The sequence below is a fragment of the Anopheles coustani genome, chromosome 3, assembly GCF_943734705.1.
Source record: "Anopheles coustani chromosome 3, idAnoCousDA_361_x.2, whole genome shotgun sequence".
Lineage (NCBI taxonomy): Eukaryota > Metazoa > Arthropoda > Insecta > Diptera > Culicidae > Anopheles > Anopheles coustani.
Window position 1 is genome coordinate 37,464,941 of NC_071288.1, and position 26,147 is coordinate 37,491,087.

A 26,147-nucleotide genomic window follows, 5' to 3' on the forward strand; every position below is an offset into this window, starting at 1 on the left:
ATACCGCTGTAGCGAAGAATAAGGGTTTGTTTTCTCTTTTAGGGTGGAAAGCAAATCGTTTGCTTTATTTCTCCACAGAAGTAACTACCGACCGTGGTCTACCTTCACCCCGCTATCCAACTGTTGCCCCTTCTCCTCCAACTTACCAGGCGTATCGTGCAGCTTACGGTGCACCTGCAACGGTGTGGCCTGCGTAAACGTTTGACCACAGATATCACATTTGTACGGCGTCTCCTTGGTGTGCGTTCGTCGGTGCCATTCCATGGCGCCACGGCGAGCGTACGCCTTTCCGCAGATATCACAAACGAGTGACTTCTCTCCCGTGTGTTTCGTCATGTGGATTAGGAGATCCTGTCGAGTCACGTGACCCTTTTTGCAAACCTGTCGAATGATAGTTTTTAAAATACCATGGAAACAGTGTAACAAATATTTGATGCTCAATTTAATTAGGCTACCCTTCCTACCTCACACACAAACTCGCGCTCATTGCGATGGATCTTTTTGTGCACAGTCAGGTAGCTCTTAGAGGTGAACTTTTTCCCGCACTCCGTGCACGGATAACGCACAACATCATCATCGCCTCCTTCGCTGTGACACTGCTTGACGTGCGCCTGAAGCAGCGAGCTCTTCGTGTACTGTTTGTCACACTGAGCACAAGCGAACGGTTTCAGGCCCAGATGGCGATTTTTATGATCGAGCAACGCTTGCTTCGATTTGAAGCTTTGCTCGCACAGTGTGCATTGAAAATTGCGCTCCGTATTATGCGCCCGACGGTGTGCGGACAGGTAGCTCCGGTGCTGAAACCCCTTGGAACAAATATCACACGTGTACTCGAAGCAGTTCGTGTGCCGTGCCAGATGCTCCTCGAGACCGATGCGCGATTTGAATGCTTTGTCACACCCATCGAAGGTACATTTGAACGGTGCCACCCGCAGGTGAGTATTTCGATGAATTTTTAGCTTTTGTCGGCTACGGAACGTCTTGAAGCAAACTTCGCACGTTTTATCGTCCAGCTCCGGCGGAACGTCTGCGATACCGGCGGTGTTGGGGATTATGCTATTGCTGGTCGTGGCGTTCGAATCCATTTCTGTACGATAGAGCTGTGGTGAATAGTTCGAATCGGTAGGTAAAACCGTCACTGGTTTACTAAACCGATCAATTGAAGCTGTTTCGGGAGATGCCACCCTCAAGCTATCCGCCGTGGTCACTGGGGTCAAATGGTCGCTCTGGGAGGAAACGATCTGCTGCATCATGTCGAGGTTTTCCTCTTGTACAGCATTTTCAATTAAACTCTCCACTTGTATTTCCGACGTTATCTAAAGTAAAGTAAGCGTAACAAAGGAGAAAAGTTCTTATTTTGTATATTTTTAGAATTATGGGCAATAGATTCCACTTACTGTCTCTTCATTATCGTGTGACACTCCCGTTTCAATTCCAGCAAAATCGTCATAGTCGAGCCCTTCATCTTCGTTTGGCGTAGTTTGAACAGCCGGATCGTGCACGATTGATTGGGCGATATCAACGTATGGATCAAAGCATACATTGGACTGCGTCTGCATCATGTGAGCATTGGATAGTGTACAGTTTTCTTGTGCTTGTTTCTCCTGCTTCATGGTTTCAGTTCGTTTGCGCTCGGCACTTTGTTGGATTGAAATTTCCAATTCATGTTTTATCTAAAAATGGCAAACAATGTGCATGAATACTAATTTCGCAATTTCATCAATCGGAGGGATTTCAATTACCACCAATTCCTCCTCGTTTGCAGTGAAATCCAAATCATCTTTCTGCAAACTACGAATAATATCGTCATAGTCTTTGCTCAGCTGATGTTTCTCCGATTCGTCCATCATGGTAAAATTGATATCAGGTAATTCATCGTTTTGCTGTTCCGGTTGATCTGGCTCGTGCGGCAGTTCGCTTTCGATTCCAAAAACATTCGTCGTATGTAGCGGCACTGTAGCTGAAACTGCCTTGCTCGTGCAGGGCATGGTTTGCTGATAATACAACAGCAGTCCTACGTTTGTAAAAGATTATCATTATAAAATATCTAGCTTTCGTTAGTATGGTGACTCGATCCACAGCAATACCATTGTAGTACTCCTGGTTTTTGAGACTCTGCTCCCGGAACGAGTAGAACAGCTCCAGCCGGTAGATGCATTCGTTGCAGATGAACTTCGAAAAGAAATGCGGCTCGCAGTCAGTCACATCGATTAAGATGCACTCCCGTATCATCTTTGGAAGATTGCGTAGCACACCGTCCTGGGACGTAATGCACATTCCGAACTCGCACTCTTCGCACTTCGTCAAGCACAACCGACACAAAACGTTGTTCATTCTCGCTTACCCATCCGGCGCATGGGATATGAATTGGTCCTCCTACAAGGTCTTGTGCAGCCGAAAATTGGTTTATATTTCTTTCCTCGACTTTGTTTATTAGAATACAACAAAAGAACGAGATCGTTGGATGCAGCCGCTACGGAACGTACAGTATTTGTTTATTTGTTTTAGGGTGGGTTAACAGACGAGGTGGGCTCATCCAAAGATGTATACACACACCCAGTACTCAATATGTAATCATCTTGGTTCATCCCCAACAAACCCCTCTTTGGTTTCAATTGATTGAGTTATGTTTAAGGTTTGTTTTTAATTTCGTGAGCTGTTTTGTTAGTCGTTAGTATCCAACGTGGTAGGTTCTTCGGGTTAAACTTTCAAAGTAGCAATGGCACCATGGGGGTGCCCATGGCACAGCGGTAGCGCGAGGAAACACCACACCACAGGTGTGGGATCGAATCTCGAGTCCGGCACCCTCCGGTATTACGAACGGCTGACCACCGATCTATAATATACCGTCTTTCGGTCACACAAAACTCTCTTCGGAGAGAGGCCTTGTCCCACTAGGGGATGTCGTGCCACATATAAAAAATGGCATCATGAAAACTTTTTGAATAAAAACACATCTCGATTGTCGATGAAGTTCATTTCAATAGGTGTTCCATGGTGATGCTATGAGCTTACCTCTCTAAGGACCCACCTTGGTTATTGGGGTACTGTTATGTCATCGTGAGTTGCTAACCATAACATGCAAGTACCGTGACTTTTTACACAGGCTGTTTGAAATATCCGTTAAAATATTATTCTAACCATTTACTATTGGATAACGGCGAAACGGTTGAGTAATATGTAATGCGTATCCAAGAATCCTTAATGTTACACAAAAACATGTTCAAGCTAACCAAAATGTTTGTGGACTTCGAAGAATCTGCATGTCATGAGCATGGCCTCCGAACGAACCAGCCCGTGAAGTCCAATTCGACTGTCCCGGAGGACAGTAAGCAGACTCATACTTTCATACTTGTCCATGATATCACTATTCAAGAATCAAGATCGGCCAACGCTGTACAAGACAACTTCACATCTGAAAACACAATAAAAGTTAGTTAAATCAATACACTACACTGGCTGCGAATGGCAAGAACTAAATAAAAAATAAACGATTGCATGACATGTAAAGAATAATAAAAGCCTGTTCAGGACGGATGATTTCAAATAAAAAAGATTATAGAAATGTGATTGTTTTTTAGTTGCTAAATTTCAGTCACACTTTAGCATTGCCTTTTTTATTTTTATAATCTAGTACATAATCAACAGATTCTCTTCATACTTATCTATTGTAGTTTCACAGAGAGAAAAAGCAAAAGCAAAATAAAATCCATCTTACATTTTCCATATAAAAAACCGGACTAGAAAGTATTTACATTAAAAAAGAGTAAAACCCAGCTTCATTTACTTGCACTCACCACCGTCAGAGACAATATTTAACACATAATTTTGCTACACTCGCCGTCTTTCTTAGCTTCGTATCATATCTACAAAAACAAACGACCCAACGAAACTATTTCGATGAGGAGAAAATCAATTCATGTGTAGCATCCCTTCCAATGGAAAGAACTAGCGGCGGGTGGTCATACTAAATTCCGGAATTCTGTCGTTTCGGGTACGAAAATGTTGCGCTGCGAGTGATTTGAACGTGCCAACTCCTTCCGGAAGTAATCGACCGTTTTCGTGAGCCCTTCCTGCAGGGGAACCTGAAACAAATAACAGGAAGAAACAATTTTAGGAGAGCAGTTTGCAATGCATCTTTTTCTTTCTTTCTTTCCTTCCTTCCTTCCGTCCTTCCTTCCGATCACCTACCCTTGGTTCCCAATTGATATACTTCTTTGCGCGTGAAATATCCGGTTTCCGCCTCTGGGGATCATCCTCTACGGCGGGAAGCTCGATAATTTGGCTCTTGCCACCCACCAGATCACGAATGATTTCGGCAAAGTCCTGTATCGTCCGCTCGACCGGATTTCCGAGGTTAACTGGTTGCGTGTAGTTACCCGCCATTAGCGCCACCAGTCCATCGACCAAGTCGGAAACGTACTGGAACGATCGTGTTTGCTTTCCACTGCCGTAAATCTGAAATAAGTATCAACGAAACGGGTTGTATTAGATAAATAAATGTATTCTTAGGATAAACGATAACGTTAAAGTTAAGTAACCGAAATAAATCGATCTAAATAGTGTAAATCATTTCTGCTGTTCAATGAAATTTTTAATTCATTTTTTTCTTCTTTGCCGTTCTTATTTTGCTAGTAGGCTGTGATTGTTCAACATGGGCTGAAGTTCATGCGAAATTTAACCTTGGGTCGAGTAAAACGACGCACCGATATTTTAAAACTGTTTAAGCTTTTGCTTGCGGTGAAAAACAAAATGACACCCAAAATGGACCATCAAGTAACTATCTACTGTGGGGAAGTCCACGATCAAGATATCAAAAGATCATTTCAAAGCAGGCGCAAGACAGTCTTAATTTCTCGTGAACTAGTATGTCCTTTAGTGGTGTTCTGTACGAAGTTCTTACTTTGAGTGGCCTCCAATATCGCATGCATGTTTCTAACGAAAACTACCCACTATCAAACAGATGTCACTAATTTTATGGATTGTCAAATGATCACGCTACCAGCGATAAATTTGACAAAATTTAGTTATGTTTTAAATTAATGTACAATTCGAACAATTACAGTAAGTATCTTACATTCTGAATTGCATTAAATACACTCATGCGAGTATAAGTTATAGCAAAATCTGGAATCATCCCTAAGTTACTCTAACTAAAACTCAGTCTTTTAGAACCTAAGACATTCGAATTGTGTTAGACAGAAAATTATCAAAAAAAAAAAAAACCTTCCATACTCACTGTAATTGACTGGTTCTGAAGAGCTTGGATAATGAAATTGGACACGACGCGTCCATCATTCATGTGCATCCGCGGGCCGTAGGTGTTGAAGATTCGCGCAACACGCACGTTCACTTTCTCCTGCTTGGCATAGGCGTAGCTGAGCGTCTCGGATACGCGCTTGCCCTCGTCGTAGCACGCCCGGGGACCGATCGGGTTCACGTGCCCCCAGTAGGTTTCCGGCTGTGGGTGAACGTCGGGATCACCGTACACCTCGGACGTGCTGGCGATCAGCACTTTGGCCCCGACACGTTTGGCCAGCCCGAGCACGTTGATCGTGCCGAGCGTGTTGGTTTTGATCGTCTTAACCGGGTTATACATGTAGTGAGGTGGGCTGGCCGGACTGGCGAGGTGGTAGATTTCGTCCACCTCGATGAACAGCGGATTGACGATGTCGTGGTGGATCAGCTCGAAGTTTTCGTGCCCAAGCCAGTGCTCGACGTTGCGCTTCCGTCCGGTGAAGAAGTTGTCCGCCACGATTACCTCGTGACCTTGCATCATCAAGTAGTCGACCAGGTGGGAACCGACGAATCCCGCTCCGCCCGTTATCTGCGTGGAAAGTGGAAGCGAACGTGCGAAAAGGAAAGTGAGTCTACACCGTTAGTTGTGGGAGCTTTACCGTTTTGGATGGCAATAACCTTGTCGGTGGTGGTCGTAAAAGAGGACATTATGACATCGCTATTTCCATCTTTTCCGGGCGCGGTGAATTTTGTGTTTGTGATTTACTATGTTAGTCATTCTAGCAAACTTTATTTCTCATTTCAGTCTTTTAAGAATTACTTAATTTAGCATCTAAAAACGGTAAAATTAAAATAAAGATTTTTATATAAATTTTAGCTAGTTTAGCCTATCGCAAAGATTTGATGAAAATAATGTGATCAAGAAAAAGTTTTTGATTGACGAAAAACATTTTTCACTACTTACAAAACTCGTTAAACAAAACACAACTTTGCGTCATTCTCACCTACACCCGTTTTGTCAGGGGAATCCAAAGTGTACTATTAAAAGTGATTATATCCCATTATTCCAACCTATCAAGGGGTTTCCCTTGACCGGAGACACGAAAAGAAGTGTTTGAGGGATTTTAAAAGCGGTACTAATTTGTTACGTCGATGATGTTTGAATATGATAATGAGCTGAAGCTGAAAGAAACCAAATTAAGAAGGCGGCACGGGTGTAGTACCTTTTTTGCGAATAAAGGTAATCTCCTGTGTAACTAAGTTTAAATGTGTTTTCTGCTTCCAAAGTTCAACTGGCCTCGTTTTTACTTTTTCACCAGCGAAAAGGTATGAGCCCCCCGGACTTTTTAATGCTATGAGATAGGATTGACAACTTGGGAGCAGCATGTTTAGGCATACCAAGAAGACGGGGATAGCATTTTCGCTTTTTTTTCATTGCTTAAGCCATTAAATTTTTTCCGCCACCTTGAACTCAAAAAAAAACAGTTAACTATTAAATTAATTTGATAATGATTCAAAATAGGTTCGTACGCTTATATTTGGATTTAAAATCACACATCATTTTCCTATCAGAAAAGGTGATTAAGTCATTTACGATATCACAGTAGCATCGGTTTGGAGTTTTTAACTAAAATCAGAAATTGTGCCACAACACAGTCTACTATGGTGAAACCTCCGTTACATGTAAAACTGTTATGTACCAATGCATAGTCACAAGCAGCTGCATGTTTGTTTAATTCTCACATCCTTCCATCACGCTTTGTGATCCTCCCATTTGCCCAATCCCACATACGATCGTGTTGCATAAGAGCATCGACCTAGTGGCGGTAATGGAATTTTCGTGGTCCACTCAAACACTTCCTCGGGGAAAAAGATGACTTGCACCAAACCGGATCGACCGTTGGCAGTCACCATATCGACGGAGAGTCTACAGACTCTCCTTCGTTTACATGTTTGGTTGAAGTACACCACCGAGAGTGTGGCTAGCAGTCAAACGCCTCTCACGTGTTGCCGCGGAGTCCCCGCACCCAACAGCCGGTAAGTGGTCAATAGTGGGTAAATATTATCACAAGAGATTAACGACATCAACATTTTCTCTGCTGATATTTATGCCTACGTGGTTGGGATCGTGTTGATCGATAGAGAATATGGTGAGAAATGTGACACTGGTTGGAAAAATTATACAACCGATCAACTATCGACCACAGTAATCTTTTATGAACGATGGTTTTTGCCGAGCTGGAATAACCGATATTTGGAAATTAGTGTGCTTATCAATTAGACTTGCATTGCAATGTAAAATAGATATGAGAATAATGCGGTAAATTAAATACTAGCATCTAAACGATTGCTCATGTTATGTGAATCCAGTATCAATTGGGTGAAAGTCAATCAGTTTTTGGTGTAACGGTAAACAATTACAGTTCCTAATTTAGCTGATAACAAACACACTCATTCATACAGTGGCAGTATACCTGCTGGTTTTATACTTCTTTGTTATAATTACAAATATTGTGCTGGAAAAGAAATATTAAATCTTTCACAACAGATTTGTTATCAACTTACCAAGATTCTCTTGCGATTTTTGTAGTTCAAAAACGTTACGTCTGGGTACTTGCGCGGTATGCGACCCTCCAGTTCCTGTATCTTCCTTTGGAGTTCCAGAATCTGGCGCTTGGCCTCGTAGAGCTCGTTCATACGAAAGTCGTGTGCAGGATCGTAGTCATCCGGCGGAGGTAACCCTACATTATTGGACGGTCCATTGTAATTGCTTCCGCTGACCAGCGACGACGAGGCCGACTTGGACGGGTCATGTTTGGTTTGTTTCAGCACCCGTTCGTATACCTTTCGCCCGGCCATCTCCCCATCATTCAGCGCTCGATTGTGGGCATCGTTATCGATGTTTGGGTACTGTTTATCGATACCGTTTCGATCGACCGATGCCAGCATAGCTGGCTTTTCGTGCGACACGAATCCGGCGCGGCGGTTTGGTTCGGTACCTCCCACACCTAGAATGCTGTTATCACCTTCGTCGTCGAATCCTTCGCCATAGGGTGGCACTCCGTTGGTTGGGCTGCCCCATGATTTATACAAACAAATCACTGCATGACGGAAAACAGTTGAAAATTTGTCAATGTTAACGTATAAAATTTATACATTCAAATTCGAATTGAAAATTAAATTAAAAAAAATGCATGAAAGTTCGCATAATAAAATCGAATATGATTATTACGTTTGAATAATTCCGAAAAAATCAAATGTTTCATCAAGAAACCTTTTAGCTTATAGCAACCCGAAATCCGAGCCAATAAAATTTACTGCAACGTTACGATATGTTATTTCCCAAACTTGTTTCCAGACTTGTGTACTCTTATTCATGCTTATAGAATGGATTGTAAAAATAATCTTAAAGTAACGGTTCAACGAAAAAGAGAAAGGTGAAAGCTACTTGACAACGATTGTGTTCACTGTCGCGATGCAATAACATGTTCTTGGAGTGTCCGCAAGAACAACACTACAATCTGTATGAAATGCATTCATGGTACAAAAGAAAGGTTCCGTTCACTTTCGACCTAGAAACCGAACGACAATAGTTTATAGAATAATATAATAACAGAATACAGAATCAATTGTCTGGATGTTGCAAAAAAGTAACCACACAATTTCTTTAAGATTGAGTATCACAGTTCGAAACACATTCGTTGAAAACCACACTTATCATTCCTGACCATCACGTTCCGTCGATTAGTCACTCTCCACCGACAAGTTTATAATAACTATAGTTACGAAAATAGATGGCCCATTGGTGAACACTGACACACTATTCCTGGCAAACAGTTTCTGCCGGAAAACACATCCACTGCACGAGGAGCATTAAGAAAAATTACAATTCATTCCGAGATCCGAGACGCACAACAGTACCGATTTTTGTGATTCTCTACGCGCACCATAAAGTTGGAAATCGCGATATTCCAAGCGCCAAACCTACCCAGCACGATCGTCACTCCGAACGCTAAGAACTGCTTCATCTTTCTCTTCGAAAACACCATAATCACTAACTGGCGAAGGGTAAAATTTGTCCACGAAATACCACCGCTCTCGAAGCAAGACCACTTTCTGCCTACCACTATTTTGACATGTTTACTTTGTTATTTCCACAACTGTCAGATACGACCCCCGAGCGCCACAGGAGAGCAAGAGATGCTAGACCGCAGCGAACCATTGGCAGAGGAAAAAGGACGCATCGTACAACAGCGATCAGCTGAGAGCCAAAAACTCTCCACATGTGCGTTGCACGCGAAGATTGTAATTTATAATCAGTTCAAATTTAAGAAGTTTTTTTGACCCCTATTTTTCATTATTTAAACCAAAATTTAATAGAAGTCTTCGGGAAAATAACACACATACAACTCTTTTGCACGGGCTGCTTTATTCATAAACGGTCGAATGTGTGACTAATGTTTCCAGAAATTGCGCCAGTCAGCATTGTATCTTGGACTGCCAATATCGATGGCCCAGAAAACAGTTAAGTTTCGTAATAGTACCGGTTTGTTTATTCACGGTGTTGGTTTTTTTCTCGCTATGCTTTCGCCTAACATATTCGAACCAACCAACCTTTAAACAGTTTGCCAAACAAGTTTGTGAATTTTTGCGAAACATGTGCCTAGCGATGTTTCGCGGCTGGTGGAATCAACTTTGGAATGAAGAATCTCTGAATAAATAATGAGATATGCGAAATCACATGGCTGCTGAATGGAGTTGTCTTTTCACCTATTTTTATAACCTTCATATTCATATAACTACAGATACACCGAGAAAGGCTTACCATTTATGTATTGGCTTATTTCAAAAGGCTGCATCGATAACACAGAGCATAAAACGATCAATATTACTTGCAAATCGATCCGTTTATCTACACATAAAACAAAGGAATGGAATGCCTAAAATTATTCTTCCACAATAACATGATTTACAAATTCGTTTACATATCAAAATTTACATTTTAAACCTACTAGACTCTGATTTTGTTGAAGGTCCTATAGATAGGGCAGTGTCGTTGCGAATATGTTCTTTCAAGATACTAGTAATATAATAAGAATCTGTAGTTTTCAGATAGGTTCTCACTTTATGTCTTATAAATGTAAGTTTCATAAGGTGAACGTTTTGTTCGTTTTTTAATACTTTACATCGGCTTACCCACGGCTGTATCATTCCGTATCAGCGCATCATACTTGAATTAAACTGGGATCACGTTCAACTGAGTAGCGTATTAACTTTCCATAGCGTTTAAGCAGTTTTCTCCAGTAACATTCTACGTCTTTCATACGCAGATTATTCCATATTTGTTCATATCCTCTCTCCGCAATACTGCGCGCTAGGCCGTCATGCTCCTGGAAGAAACGGATCAAAGCTTCCAGTTCGTGCGGACTACTTTGCACCGGTATGGGAACGTAATGTACCCACGGTTTCAGACCCGAGTAAAAGAATTCCTGCCACTCGTCTCCTACGTGAAATACAAGGGAATGGCAGAGAAAAAGGTGCTTGAAGCGAAAGCTCGCGGCCACACCGCGAAAATTGAACAGAAAGCGATAGCGGCAATGTTCTTCGAGAGTCACTTCTCGGGCCGGTTCCTCGTTCAGTGTGTCCTGCGGTGATTTCCAGGCTTGATTTTTTGTATATTGTGCATCGACAAGCGACGGTTTGGCCCTCGACAGCAGAACCAACGCATCTCGTTCGTCGGAGGTGCGCGATCCACGAAAGAATGCCCTACTTTCCTTCTTTTCCCACGGAACTTTGGCAGCAGCTTCCGTAATGCTGTCCCGATGGCGATCCCAGCGTCCGAGCCCGGTCGGATAGAGAGCGATAGCAGGTCCACCTTCCCAGAACGCCCAGGCTGGGTACATGATGTCGAGATATTCGGCCGTTTTGCTGAACGAAAGGACCGGTGTTTTCTCTTTACTCCAGTGCCGATGTACCTGCGGCCAGTCGCGACAGTTAATGATCAGGTCCATATCGGGTAGCGTAGCAAGAAGCGGTTTCACGAAATGCTCCACCCCGGAGCACCGTGCTGGGAACATGCAGTCACGCTGACGGTAAAGTTTATGCTCAATCACTTGGTAATGTGTACCGTATTGTTTGGCACGCTTAATCATATCATGTGTGATTCCCTGCGTTTTGAATGGCCTAAGATCGTCGTTAAGCACGTTCACGTAGCAGTTGCAGTTTGTTCTATTGCACGGAACATAATCAGCTACCGAAGATTCTATTTTGTTGAAGTAAAGATTGAACTCTAAAACACGGGAAACATAGATCAATTCAGAGATTAATGAAGATTTTCTTGCGTTGGAACTGATTTGGTTCCGCCAGCTATACCTGCCAAATAAGGATTCTTATCGGGGGAAATTGATTCCGGATCCGTACATTGTTCTTTAGCTACACACATTCCATCATTTGAGCAAACGTTTTGTACAATAAGGAATAAGGTAAGAGCCTGTATTTGTCGCGAGCTCATTTTGCATACACTTTGTAACGTTCTAGTTAAGAATTAGACAATTGTAGAAGAGATTCTATTCTATCTATTCTATTCCCTCCTCAAATGTTTTACATTGTAAAATGTACGCCAGCCGGTTTGGAAGTTTTGTTTACTTTTACACAAAAATTGTCAAATTGTTTGGGGCAACCAAAGTCAATCAACAGACAGGTCGCAGCATACCATGTAACGAGCCGAAAACGGTGGGAAAATGTTTGACAGTTGGTTTAAATTTTGTTTACTTCTCACGAACAGCGAAGAAAATGGGGTAAAACTGTAAATTTGGTATGTTTCATCAACAGAACAAAGAGTTGAGGCGTTCGAAATATGTTCTGGAGGAAGGCTCCGTATAAGGCAGACCAACACACTTCATTTCGGCAATCACAGCGAGCAAAAGGATCCATATCCCATGACTTCTCACAAAAGAGCAGTTCCTTGTCCAACCCAGTCCAACTTTGCTGCACTTTCCTACCGAAGGTATACATGCCTACCAAAAAGAACCTTGCCAAGTGTATTTTTGGTAGGCATGGCCTCCTCATAACCTACCAATAATTTTTTTTTGGGAGTCACCGCAGTGGAAAGAGGTCAAACCTTTGTTGCGCGAATCGCGCTAGATTTTTTTCGCATGAAGTTCAGCACCTGTCAGGCCACGTCGCGTTACGCAGTCTGGAAAGCGTGAAAGAAGTAAAACGGAATATAAAACGGTTGATGGCCATTGATTTGATGATAACATACACAAACTTTGTTATAGTTTCAAGAACACCTTCATATCAAGCACTGAAAATTTAGACGAGAATAATGTGAGTAGGTATTATAAACCTAAGACCTGTAGTCTGCTAGCCTCGGTTTTCGTCACTGTCAAAGTCCCGTTTGGTGACGAAAACCGGGGCCAGCCTGTACCTATTTCGCGAAGATTTTGGCGGAGATCTCCCTCAAGTATGCTGTAAGTTTTTGTAAACACTTTTTTAACCAACTGTCACAACAATGGCGGAGCAAACACAGTTTTGACCCGACCTGTCTGTTCCATCATTTTGGCTGCGTCCTTTTATTCTCACCAGTGAGCATTCATCTCACCGCGCGCAAGACAAATATATGCGCCTATATATGGTCTTATTTTCTTAGTTGTTGTTTCCCCATAAATCCAATCGAAATTAATAATTTTAATGACTAGACCTTTCGTGACGAAAGGTATAATAGTAAAGAATTTTTTTTTCTATTCATCTTCCCAAAATAGCTCATCGTTTGCACACCTTGTCACGCTCATTTGCTCACCGTTTATTTCTCACAGCGTTTGTTTATTTATCGGCGATTCTGTTTTGATCCGGATATACTGACATACGGTCATCTTTTCCACCGAGCCTATTATCTGGGCAAGTGGTAAACATAAATACGTACCACACGAAGTTGATTTTTTCACGAGGAAAAACGTAAAAGATTTTAGATTTATAGTGTATTGCGGTCTGCAAACATCATGACTATAACGGAATACATTGGGGCGCTCGCCGAGAACCCCTACTTCGGGGCTGGCTTTGGACTGTTTGGAGTCGGTGCCGGTGCCGCAATATTACGTAAAGGAATGCAAGGGGCAATGATTCTTTTTCGGCGCCACTATATGATCACGCTCGAGGTGCCATGTCGAGATAAATCATACCAGTGGTTGCTGCAATGGATCACCCAAAAGGGTGCTCGCCAGACACAACATCTCAGCGTAGAGACTTCGTTCGAACAGCGTGACACGGGCCACGTGAAAACCCGGTACGATTTCATCCCATCAGTCGGAACGCATATAATGTGGTACAGTGGCACCTGGATAAAGGTCGATCGTGCTCGGGAGCAACATACCCTGGACCTGCACATGGGCGTACCATGGGAAACGGTTCAGTTGACCGCTTTTGGAAGAAACAAGAACTTGTACTTCAAAATACTGGAGGAAGCTCGCCAGTTGGCACTGAAAAACACCGAAGGCAAGACAATCATGTACACGGCGATGGGGTCCGAGTGGCGTCCGTTTGGTCATCCGCGGAAGCGACGTCCGATAGGATCGGTAGTACTGGACCGAGGTGTTTCGGAGCGGATACTGCTCGATTGTCGCGAGTTCATCAAGAACCCCCAATGGTACTCCGACCGAGGCATTCCCTACCGTCGTGGGTATCTTCTACACGGACCACCTGGTTGTGGGAAGTCAAGCTTCATCACAGCTCTCGCCGGGGAGATCGAATTCGGGATCTGTCTGCTGAATTTATCCGAAAGAGGTCTAACCGACGACCGGTTAAATCATCTCATGAATGTCGCTCCTCAGCAGTCGATCATTCTACTGGAGGATATCGATGCGGCTTTTGTTTCGCGCCAAGATACACTGCAGCAAAAGGCTGCCTTCGAGGGTCTGAATCGCGTCACCTTCAGTGGACTGCTGAACTGCCTGGACGGTGTTGCCTCGACCGAAGCCCGAATAGTATTCATGACCACCAATTACCTCGATCGACTCGATCCTGCTCTCATCCGCCCTGGGCGGGTGGATGTGAAAGAGTACGTTGGTCATTGCTCCCGGCATCAACTGGAGCAGATGTTCCGACGCTTCTACACCGGTACGGATGCAGAGGAGAACGCACGGTTATTCGCGGAGCGGGTTTCCGCGGACGGAAGAAACGTTAGCCCAGCACAGATCCAGGGATACTTTATGGTACATAAAATGTCCGATCAGCAAACCGTTCTCGACAACGTGCACGATATATGGGAGAGCAGTTAAGGCAGTAGGACATAAGTTGTTAAATAAAGTAGAGGTGCTCTGGTTTTGAAAACTTTTTCAGCTAAATTTTCTTTCATCATACGTAAAAAGGTGCTAGATTTTCTTCCGCTTCGTAGCATTTAATAATTTCTTAGAACTTTCTACACCTGCTAGAGTGCCACTTTCTCCTCTTCTTGCTAGCGTTTGCTTACAGAATTTGTTGTACATTTTGTGTCATACATGGTAGAAAAACATTTAAGCCAACGTTACCTACAATAATGACTGAATTTTATGTTTTGCTTCGTTAATTTTCTCTCATTGCCAGTTACGCGCATCTTTGCGTAACTGAACGAAACGCCTAATCAGCCTAACTATGGATTATTGCTAGTTCAAAGTTGTAAGTTTAAAGCAGAGTGCATGAAATTAATCCTCTCTAATAGTGCACTCTTTTTTTAATTCGTTCAGTTACTGGGGATTGAACACAAAATCTTTGCTTCTCTGGGCTATCGATCATCGTCGCTCACGGCTGGCCATTTGTCATGAGATGTGTCACACGTATATTATAGTCACTGGATCTTCGTTATCGGCCAATTCAACGTTAGCATACCCCGTTTCTACCCTGTGCTCACGTATGACGATCTTGGATAAAATCTATGGGAGGTTCATTTTGCATTGTTTTTGTTGTACGTTAACAAAAGTAATAAATAGCTACACCATAATTGCATTCGAATTTTCTGGACGTGCTATATCCTTATCGATATACTGTACGGATGATGAACAGGGTTTTTGTATGCTAAAAGTTTGTTTTCCCAGTATGTCTCTGGCCCTACTACACAAACAATTCCACAGAAAAAGTATGGGAAATGAAATGCGGCCGAAATTTACCGAGCAATTCGGTTAAGAAAAATTATGTTTCGTAAAGCTGGAGACAGTTAAATTCTTTTGCCCACTATTTTCTGTCTGCTTTTGTACACACGAAATTTTTAAGCGATCTCTAGATGCCGTAGTAGAGTCGAGGTTATAAAAAAAATTAAAAAAAGGAAATGTTTGGGTAAAACGTGTCCAACAGAAATTGTCTGTCGGTCTGGGTTAATTACACCGTCGTAAACATCTCTTACATTGTGCCCTCCTGCCGGCATCTTCCCATGGATTAAGATTTTGACGATCGCAAAGTTACGCAAGATGATTCACATTCTTCTTCCTGCTCAAGCCGAGAATGGCGAGATCCATTTGAACTTATCCTTTGCCGAAGCCTCATGCATTTCGCCCGGGGGTAGCTCGTGATGATAGAAATTGCATTCCACCTTGTTGACACAGTGCCTGCCGAAGCGACACATCTTCGGATGGTAGAATGGGCACTGGCCATTGACGCAATTTGGATAGAACTTACACAGAGGGGGCAACGGTTTCGCACTGATCGTTTTGTAGTTTTGCACTGGCACTACGGATGATGCTGTGGGATAATAGCAAAATATAAAATAATTGAATGAATTACCATAAAATTAATCCTATTAATCTAAGCACAATTACCTTGAATTATGTTTGACAATTTTAAATTTTGAGATTCGAATCTAAAAACATTGAAGAATCTTGCGAAACCTTTATGAATCTTCATGATTCTTCAATTGGCGTGGATCAAGCGAACAAATAATAACGGGGCTTCTCTTTATGCATTTCTTTGGGCTAATCATGAATCTTTCTGATCTGAATCGAAATTACGCAACTCTACTGAAAAGGTGTACTCTTTCAAATGGTGTATTTTTTTCTTTGCTGCTAATTCATTATATTGACACAATGTTTCCTACAATTGCACTAATTCAGAATACTGAAACAAAAGGCAAGTTACGGGAAAACTTCGGAAGAAAAAATATAAGTTCAGAAAATTGCACTATCTTTTCACACCTTTTGAAAACAAATCGTTTCATATTTAGCTAAGAAACACTTACCCAGTGGTGGTGCAGCAAGAGAGCTCGAGGAACCGGCCACCGATGAGCCTTTTGTGTGCATAAAGGTACAGTCTAGCCGGTGGCAGGTCAGATCGTATTTACACATCGGGTGCAGATAGAGGCACTTGTCCCCAAACTTGCAGTTCGGGAAAGCCTTGCAGGGGGTGCTCGGATGCAGGAACTCGCACGCATCACCCTGGCGACAGTTGGGGAAATATTTGCAGCGTTCCTTGATCGCTCCACCACCAACCGACTTGTGCGTTTTCCCATCGGACACCGTCACTGCGCTGAGCACTAGTGTGAGTATGTGTGCGTTTGAGGAGTATGAAAAATAAAATACAGATAATTTGTTTAAAAAAATCTCAATCCCTGTGACCACATTTTTTTAATTGATGCTCTTTCACTTACGCGGTGGAAGATCGTCAAATTTGCGGGTAGATTCCAGCTTCTTTATCTTCTTGCCTGGCGACTGACGAGCGGAGTTACTGTCTCGCCGCTCACTTTCGCGGTCCCACTCACGTCTAGAGTCTTTTCTTGGTGCGCTCCTGCGCTCCTCGCTATCGCGCTGTCGGCTCCGTCTTGGGTTGCGTTCGTCCCGGCTTCGGTCCCGCCGATCACGGTGATAGTCGTCCTCGCTATCGTGCATATCATCCTCATCGGTCAGATCGAACTGGATGGGCGAGACCCGTTTTCGCTTGCGCGACGAAGGCTCCATCTTATCATAGTCCGATTTGGACATGTAGATAGGCGACGAGGACACACTATCGTCCATCAATTCTCTGGTGCGCTGCAGCAGCAGCTCGTTCAAATGGCCGGGCGAGCTGGTGACATTTCGAACGGCGGCTGGACGCTTCGATTGCTTCGGTTTCTCCAGCGGAGAGGCATTGCGCTGCCTTACCACTGGTTCTGGACTAAGGGACGGTGTTCGGCGTTGAGATGATGCGTGGCTTTGCGTGGAGTGCGAAGATCGCGTAGAGCTCGGTGGTTTCGGAGAGCGCGACTGCGACTGCTGCTTTGAACCACGGTTCGTAGTGGAAGGTGGTGGTGGAGAAAGAGATTTCTTTGGCTGGGGTGATTTTGGTGCCGACACTGGAACCAATTTTTCGCTGAACCGTTCTTTGCGCTTTTTCAGTGTTTCTTCCAGTTCATTCGAATCCTTCGGTTTCGGTGAACGCTCCCGACTGCTGGTGGGCTGTTTAGGGCCGATCCGATCCTTAACCGATAGGCGACCTTTGACGGAACCCCCTACCACCGACGATGCCGGCGGGGGCGGCGTATGACTGGGTGAGCCGTCTCCATCTAGGATAGACTTGTAGGCCCCATCCAGGGTAACGACAAACTTTGTGTTTTCACTTTCGCCGATTGCGTTGACCGGATGCACCATATTCTCCGAATCGTCCGCTGCATACTCCGAATGATGCGGTTCGCGTTGATGAATCCTATGCAGTGTTGATTCATTTTCACTTTGCAGAATATCTTTGAATTCCTCATCAACGTCACACTCCTCCATGAGAACTTGTTTCGCAAGGTCCACTTCATGCACTTCCTCGTCGTCGAGAAACTCACCATACAGCGGTACGTTCTTGTGCAGCTGGTAGTGCTCTTCGTCCTCGTCGGCATACTGTACTTCCATTCCTGGCTGTATGCTGTGCCCACCGGGAATTTCAATCACCAACTTTCGTTTCCCTTCCATGCGGGAATAATGCGACAGCTTACTATCCATCATAGCCGTCGTATTATCGATGGTTTTCCGTACGGTTGCCACGGTTGAACGTTGCGCCTCGGCCATTGCCTTCAGGAGAAGATTTTTGCTAGGTTGCTTGCTCTTCGGCATCGTCGGCCTCGGTTGTATTTTGATGACGCTTGCAACTGGGACTTCGATTTCGTCCTCCTGAAATTCGGGCTTCGGTGGTAGCACGATAATCCGCGATCCAATGCGTCCTCGGACGCTATCTATGCCGTTTTTTGACTGCCTACCAATGGATGCGGACCGTTCGCGACCAGATGCTCTATTCCGCTCGCGACTACGTGATCGCTCCCTGGCGCGAGCCTCACGCACGGGAGGGTTTTCCGCACGTGCACCACGTCGATAGCTACTCTCTTGGTTTCTCGACGCAATGCCATCATCCCGCAGCGACGTTACTCGTGACACGGGAGACCGCTTGGCTCGATTGTTTCGTTCACGACTTCTACCTCTTACTTGCTGATGTTGTTGTTGCTGCTGCTCGTGTCGAGATTTGTCTTTCACGGTGGACTGCTCTTTCGACGCGCCTTCTTTTCGCCGAAACAGGGGCACATATATTTCCCTTTCCTCTCGCCGATGGGCCGACAGACTGATGATGGTGCTTTTGGAGCTGTTGGTGCTTTCAGTTCCAGTAGCAGCAGGCTTGGCAGCAGATTTCGACGAAATCTCATTTGAACCCGACTCTGAGGTTTTCGATTTCTCAATCTTTGTTGAATCGGAAGCAACAGAACTTTTCGATCCTAGACGATCCAGTACAGAACGTTTCTTAGCAACCGGCGAAGACGCAACTGCATCTTTTTCACTTGTTTTAGGAGGCGTTGTACTTCGAGCAGCCGTCACCTGCTTGGATGGTTCTGGTGGTGCAATCGTTATTCTTTGCCGTTGTTTGTTGACCGTTGCTTCTCGATCCACGGGTTTGTTACTTCGAGCGACCGCTGTTGACGTTCGTTCGTTTCGGGATTCTTCAGTTTCTAAATCGTCCTCGTTTGCCTTCAAATGAAGCAAATCTTCGTCGTCGTCGTCCGAAATGTCGGTCCCCAACGTTTGAAGATGCCGCTTTGCTTCGTTTATACGCTGCTGTATTTCCTCCAGCTCACACAATTCCTTGTGGTGCTTCCGTACCACGGTGGCACTGGCTATTTCCGTAATCGATGGTAACTCAGATCCACCCTTAGCAGCCGGAGGTGTTTTGCTCTGTTGGTCCCTTACAGCAGCAGTAGACTCCTGATAAGTCTTCTTTGTGATCGGGGCACTCTCAAGGGATTTTTTCGCCTTCTCTATGTACTGGTTCGCAAAAACCTCAGTTATAGAACTTCCGGGTAGCACCACCGCTGGCTGCGGTGGCGTATTGTTACCATCCGGGGATCGCGTCGGGCCAGGCTCATCAGTAACCTCCTCTTCGTTATCTGTGCTTCGGTCGCGACGTTTAGTTTTCTTATCCTTGCGCTTCTTATCCTTACGCTTTTCTTCCGTCTCGCTAGGTTTCTTTTTTGTCGCAGCCGATGCCGGAAGCGTTACTTCTTGTAATTTCTGTAGCACCTGATGTAGCCAGTTAACGAACACTTCTGTTTGGGCACCGAGAAACAATGACAAATCGTCAATCATTTGCTGACGGGACCGTTTATTCGCCACCATGATCATCACATAATCTGGCAGCTCATCGTCGATGTAGCCACTAGCCGAACCGGTCCCCAATTCGATGAGCTTTGCTTTAACGGCGCTCTGTCAATGGGACAATGTATATTATTAAGAGAGTTTTGAGCGATGTTACGTTAATGAACACTTTTACTTACCCGCATCTTCTGGCCAATCTCCGTACCTAATGAATCCATATCGGTAGGTATTTAATGGAGACGATTTGTTCTATAAACAAAACTAGGGCAACGCGCTGAAAGTTTGGCTAAAAAATGGGACGATGGAAGGATGCTCCAGTACGGCGAACCACCGCTTCACGATCAAAGTTTTCCAAGTGGCGAAGTACAATTATGTGCTGTTTTGCCAAAAAGAAACTAACCACATCTATTAATTTGCACTAAAACTCCCTGCGGTGTGATTGCTGGTGCAGCAAAATGCTGCGAATTAGTGTTGGCAGAATCGGGATTCGGAAGATTCGAAGATTCGATCCCTAGAGGGATTCTAAAGATTCGAATCCCATTTGACGGATTCTAAAGATTCGAATCCCTTTTGACGGATTCTAAAGATTTGATTCGATTGGGACTCGAATCAGATTTGATTTGTTTGGGATTCGAATCTGTTTTGATTTGTTTGGGACTCGAATCAGATTTGATTTGTTTGGATTCGAATCTGTTTTGATTTGTTTGGGACTCGAATCAGATTTGATTTGTTTGGGACTCGAATCAGATTTGATTTGTTTGGATTCGAATCTGTTTTGATTTGTTTGGGACTCGAATCAGATTTGATTTGTTTGGATTCGAATCTGTTTTGATTTGTTTGGGACTCGAATCAGATTTGATTTGTTTGGATTCGAATCTGTTTTGATTTGTTTGGGACTCGATTTGATTCGATTCTGACTTGATCCTAAACTGTTTGAATCGATTCACAATGATTTGAGTCGAATTAGTTACATAACTAGTCGATCTAGAGACAATGTAATTGATTTAAGTTTACTCAAATCGAACGCTGGGTAGAATGTCCAATGGACATAGATTGAGTTTTTAGCGCGATTTGCAAGTTTTGCTCTAGAAAAATTCCTGGAACCTATTTTTTACAAAGAAATACAGTAGAATGTCCATTATCTGAGTTGTTCTACCCAACCAAACCCATTTCATCAGGACCAGACCATTTTTACCGAATTCTGAATCGGATTCTGGGGATTCAGATTGGGATAAACAATTTCCAGACCAACATTGATTTGTTTACATGAAGATGATGATGAGTCCCACCGCTTACCCCTGCATAGGATTGAGAGGCACGATAGTATATTTATGTTCCTTCCCATGGACGAAAGGTAAATTGCCGAGTCCTCCAAGGTTAACGAGGAACCACTTTCCGGAGTGTAAGAGGATATTTCTGCTCTGTTTGTAGTTCCCACCGCCAATTACTATTGGTTGATAATGTGGTCGCAGTATCAAGAACAGAAAGGGACCCAACTACAGCGAGATGTGTAGATACTATTAGTTTTTTTCGTACAGCCATGACCACCAATGCGCGCGTGTCTCAAAATTATGTAGACTCATTCATTCTATTCAGTTAAATTAAATAATAAAATTGTTGTGTCTTATGTTACATTAAAAAAGTATTTTATTATCTATAAATTAACGATTAGACAATTACACTTTAAAACGGGTTTCGCGTGAAGGATGGACAAATACGGTACGGACGAATACGGTACGGACGAGGCAGCTCCCGGGAGACGATACGCGTCCTCTCGCTAGGACGGTCGGGAAGCGAAGCGGCCATCCTGTTGTTCACCTCGTCCGCTATCGGATACCGATAGCGGCGAGTGGAAGGATGGCTGCGTGCGTTGCAGCTTCCAGTGGATGATGAAGCTGCGTCTCCACAACATCTCCCCCTTTTATTTCCGATAATCGTTAAGCCAACGAGGAAGTCTTCTTTGCCTAGAAGACTTTCGTGGCACCGTTAGCGGCTGAGTCGAAACACTCGGAGCTGCTTCCGAAGGTCCGCATGACGGCTGACGTAGTGGCGCTTGCGAGACAGCTGTGGATGGTGCAGGCGGCGGAATCGGATCCGCCGGGTCAGGAGCCGCCGGGCCGATGAAGGAACTGCTCGGTATCTGTTCCGTAGGCGCTCCCCAGTCGCCCATCACTATGTCGTAGGGCAGATGAGGGGACGTTGCTTGCTGACCCAACTGCGACGGGCTACGAAGGTTTCGCTTTCGTAGCTGATTTACGTGCCGCCTAATGGTACGCCCATTTTCCGTTGCTACCTCGTACAGCACACGTCCACATCTTCGAATAATGGTCCCCGGAATCCATGTTGAGTTTCCTGAGAAGTATTTTGCCAGAACCTTATCACCTTCGTGGAAACTTCTACGACTTTCGCTCTGCTGTGACTGATGAGCCGTCGGCGGCCGCAGTAAGTCGAGCGCAACCCTCGGCTGTCGACCGAACATAACTTCGGCGGGCGCCTTCCTTTGGTCCAGGAGCGGGTGAGGAGTCGTTCTGTAGGTCTGCAGAAAATTGTCCAGCGCCTCGTCTGATGAGGATCCATCCATTTGACCCTTCTTCAAAGCCCTTTTGAAGGTGTCGACGAATCGCTCAGCCTGACCATTCGACTGAGGATGGAAAGGTGGCGATGTGACATGCTGGATGCCGTTTCGGCTGCAGAATTCCTGAAACGATTCACTGGTGAATTGCGGTCCGTTATCACTCACCAACGTTGATGGCATCCCAAAACGAGCGAAAAGACTTCGCAGTATTGCTATCGTTGCTGAAGACGTCGTGCTCGAGGTTTTGATGATCTCCGGCCATTTGGACAGCGCGTCCACTACCACCAGATACCAAAAACCTTCTATTGGACCGGCATAGTCCACGTGCACTCTGGACCAGGGACCTGATGGTTGTGGCCATGGAATGGGGTCCACCCGTGGAGGAGCCTTGGATGCCGCTGCGCATGGCTCACAGGATGCAACGTAATCCACGATGTCGTCGTCTATAGATGGCCAGTAAAGGAAGCTCCGTGCGATCGCCTTCATGCGTTGAATGCCGGGATGACCATGATGAAGTTGCTCCAAGCATCGCGTGCGCAGGGTTTCAGGGATGACCAATCTCTCCCCGAACAAAAGGCAACCTTCCACCGTTGATAATGCATCCTTCCTGTCACTGTATCGCCTTATTTCTGCACCAAACGATACTTTTGCAGGCCATCCATCTCGAACGTACGAGTAAACTTGTTGTAGTACTGGATCACTTTTGGTGCTACGCTCAACATCACTGAAAGCAAGTGGAAATGAGCTGACGGGATTTACGGCTACAGACTTTGAATCGTTTTGTAAGTCGATGCTTGCTATAATATTTTCTGCTTCTGGCTTTGCGTGATCCTCCGGTCGTTTTTGCCGGAAAACAGGTAGACTGTTTTCTTTAATCTGCCGCGCAATGCGTGCATTAGTGCACTTTCCTGGCCCGCGAAATACCTCCGGAAACTTGGGCTCTACATTCGCAACGATTTGCGGAATCGTGGCTAGCTGCCCACAAAACGCATCTAAAGGCATCGAACCTAATTCGAATGCGTCTATCAAATCGGCTCCGAAAAGTTCCAGTTCAGCTTCTGAAACGCGAATTGTAGCCTTTTTTGTATTTTCACCGATTCTAACCGTTGCTTCGAATTCGCCTGTTAGTTTTAGGTTCGACCCGGATGCTGTTTTTGCCTTTACGCTGGCGTTTGTTAGAGGCGGGCTGCCAACGCGTTCCCAGAGGCTATGGCCAATTAATGTTATATCTGAACCCGTGTCCAGCTGGAGCTTTAGGTTGGTTCCGTTTATAATAACATTAATGTACTTACGGCATGAGGCCACGGTACATACGCTGACCGTTACGGCTCTCGTCACTGGCCGGTTTTCTCGATATCTTGTTCGCCGGGTGCCGCTGCTTTTGTGGGAACAGAAACCTTCCCGATGCCCGATCTTTCCGCATGATCTGCATTTTTGTGTCTTGTACGGGCAGTCTCTGGTCCAATGTAGTTCGCCGCATAACCAACATGGCCTGCTTGGAGTACTTTGCAGTGAAGAACGGTGATGCTGAAAGCTTTTCGATTTTGTAGTATCATTTGCTTCGTGCAACATTTGTACTTGCCGTTCGTGTCCCTGAATGAGGGCACTGTCTCCTTTTAGGTTGGTTATGCGTCGGCACTCTGCGGTGAGCTGGTCCAAGGTTACTTCAGGGTGATCCTCTATGCGCGCTAGTAACCTTGTCCGGATCTCAGCGTCTTTCTCGTCCTTAAGTCCGCACACGAGGATGAGGCATTTGAATTGCTCTTCATTCATTGCCGGTAACTCGAAATCAACACACGCTCTGTTGACCCGGCAAGCGTAAGCCACTAGGTCCTCTGTTCGCCTTTTTTCCGTCTGGAGGCACCTATATCGCTTGCTGAGGGTCGATTCCGCCTTCCCGAACAGGGCTTTCAGCTTTGCCGTCGTCTGCTCGAAGGTGAGTTCCCGTGGGGCAAGTGGCAGAATAAAACTCACGTAACGAGCATGCTCGGCGGTGCCCAGCTTGCGCACCAGTAACCGCACTTTTGCCGAATCGTCCAACCTGGACGCATCAAGACTGAAGAGATCGTCGTAGCGGGAAAACCACGCTTCGAACGTGATGCCATTTTCGACGTCGAAACGGAACTCGCTGATGTTTCCCGCCAGGGAATCTACGATTAACTCTGGGTTACTCACGGGCTGCTGCTGGGGCGGTGTGTGTTGTTTTAGGGCTTGCATCATAAACTGCTGCTGCTGCTGCATTTGCTGAGACATCGTTTGCAGCATCTGGTAGAGGAATGCGTTTTCCGGGCTCGTGAAAGATGGTGCTGGGACTCCATTTTGCGCGCTTGGAGTCGTCGATGGCGCCGGGTTGAAATTTAACGATGGCGCCGGTGCTTCGCTTCGGGGCGCTTGCCAGGGCGCCTGCGGGTTACTCGAGGTCATCGGATGTTGCAATCCTCCTACGCCGGATTGTCCGAAGGATGACCTCCGCTGCTCCTCGTCGGGCAAAGCGTTCGTTTCCATGCCGCTCAATCTGCGTCGTTTTGCACTCGGTGGCGGAATTTTTGTAGATAGGATTCCACCACTTTTCACACGCACGACACGCGATATAAATTAAAACTTTATCCTCGTCGCCACTGTTGTGTCTTATGTTACATTAAAAAAGTATTTTATTATCTATAAATTAACGATTAGACAATTACACTTTAAAACGGGTTTCGCGTGAAGGATGGACAAATACGGTACGGACGAATACGGTACGGACGAGGCAGCTCCCGGGAGACGATACGCGTCCTCTCGCTAGGACGGTCGGGAAGCGAAGCGGCCATCCTGTTGTTCACCTCGTCCGCTATCGGATACCGATAGCGGCGAGTGGAAGGATGGCTGCGTGCGTTGCAGCTTCCAGTGGATGATGAAGCTGCGTCTCCACAACAAAAATAAAAAGTCCCTGTTCATTTTTTTACTTTTAGGGCTTTATTCACAAGGAGGTACAATTTTGTCCCTAATTTCACTCGTGGCGACTAAGCTACGCGGCGTGGTGCACGGTACGATCACGCGGTCGACGAGCCTGACTCGGTGCGCAAAAGGACACGCAGGTACGAGAAGAGACTTTGATCTTCGCCTTTAGGCCGAGAAGCGATAAGATAAGAGAAGTGAAGAGAAGTTGGTTGCGCACGTCCCTGGCTTTTATCCGCGCTAGTGCAACGTGCACTCCTTAGCTGTCCTGTTCTACCTGCGTCCGCTGTCCCTGTCTCCTGGTTCGCCAACCGGCCTTTTTAAGTTACGACTGATATGCGCCAGGTGGCGTCCTGGTCGCCACAGTACTCCCCCCTTAGATCGGTGTTATCGGTATCGCAGCGGAATCTTCACTCTTCGTCCGACCCTGGTAACACCGGTCGATATGTCTTGTCCTGGTCGTCGTAGGATAGATGGTGGTGGAGTTGGTATGGCATGCGGTGCCGGTGGTTGGGGCGAAGGTTGCACGGCGGGAACCTGCTGCGTCGGCGGGACGCTGGGCGTTTCGGTCTGATCGTGCGACGTCGGTTCGGGTGCCGTGGTGGTTTCCTCAACTGTGTAGGCCGGTTTCAGACGGTCGATGGATACTAGCGTTGGTCGTCCATTGAGTAGTAGCTGAAAAGACTTAAGATTTCGTGTAAGTACTTGGTATGGACCGTGATATGGAGTTGTTAGGGCGGGACGGACGGTGTCGTTGCGTACAAACACGTGAGTGCATTTGTTTAGGTCGTGATGGACGAACGCGGTTCGGTTGGTGTGCCAAGCGGTGTCAGGTGGAC

The 26,147-nt window shown here is 45.3% G+C and overlaps 6 protein-coding genes across 6 annotated transcripts in view; 2 read left to right on the top strand and 4 right to left on the bottom strand.

The window, feature by feature from the left end:
- LOC131272249 (lysophospholipase-like protein 1) overlaps nt 1-26,147 on the top strand; it is a 186,943-nt gene that overhangs the window by 10,965 nt on the left and 149,831 nt on the right. The window lies entirely within an intron of this gene.
- LOC131272243 (oocyte zinc finger protein XlCOF22-like) lies at nt 47-2,407 on the bottom strand. Its single transcript, XM_058273910.1, has 5 exons — nt 2,088-2,407; nt 1,743-2,014; nt 1,398-1,673; nt 465-1,316; nt 47-381 (listed from the first exon to the last, which is right to left on the bottom strand). The coding sequence occupies exons 1-5, from the start codon at nt 2,332-2,334 to the stop codon at nt 85-87; spliced, it is 1,944 nt and encodes a 647-aa protein (XP_058129893.1). The 5' UTR covers nt 2,335-2,407; the 3' UTR covers nt 47-84.
- LOC131272244 (UDP-glucuronic acid decarboxylase 1) lies at nt 3,577-9,351 on the bottom strand. Its single transcript, XM_058273911.1, has 5 exons — nt 9,227-9,351; nt 7,804-8,339; nt 5,240-5,827; nt 4,192-4,458; nt 3,577-4,085 (listed from the first exon to the last, which is right to left on the bottom strand). The coding sequence occupies exons 1-5, from the start codon at nt 9,285-9,287 to the stop codon at nt 3,963-3,965; spliced, it is 1,575 nt and encodes a 524-aa protein (XP_058129894.1). The 5' UTR covers nt 9,288-9,351; the 3' UTR covers nt 3,577-3,962.
- LOC131272247 (O-glucosyltransferase rumi homolog) lies at nt 10,311-11,860 on the bottom strand. The gene is made up of 2 exons (XM_058273914.1): nt 11,611-11,860; nt 10,311-11,527 (listed from the first exon to the last, which is right to left on the bottom strand). The coding sequence occupies exons 1-2, from the start codon at nt 11,747-11,749 to the stop codon at nt 10,464-10,466; spliced, it is 1,203 nt and encodes a 400-aa protein (XP_058129897.1). The 5' UTR covers nt 11,750-11,860; the 3' UTR covers nt 10,311-10,463.
- LOC131272245 (mitochondrial chaperone BCS1) lies at nt 13,157-14,622 on the top strand. The gene has a single exon (XM_058273912.1). The coding sequence runs from the start codon at nt 13,239-13,241 to the stop codon at nt 14,511-14,513; it is 1,275 nt and encodes a 424-aa protein (XP_058129895.1). The 5' UTR covers nt 13,157-13,238; the 3' UTR covers nt 14,514-14,622.
- LOC131272240 (uncharacterized) lies at nt 14,611-20,225 on the bottom strand. The gene is made up of 4 exons (XM_058273907.1): nt 19,976-20,225; nt 16,847-19,904; nt 16,439-16,732; nt 14,611-15,945 (listed from the first exon to the last, which is right to left on the bottom strand). The coding sequence occupies exons 1-4, from the start codon at nt 20,012-20,014 to the stop codon at nt 15,698-15,700; spliced, it is 3,639 nt and encodes a 1,212-aa protein (XP_058129890.1). The 5' UTR covers nt 20,015-20,225; the 3' UTR covers nt 14,611-15,697.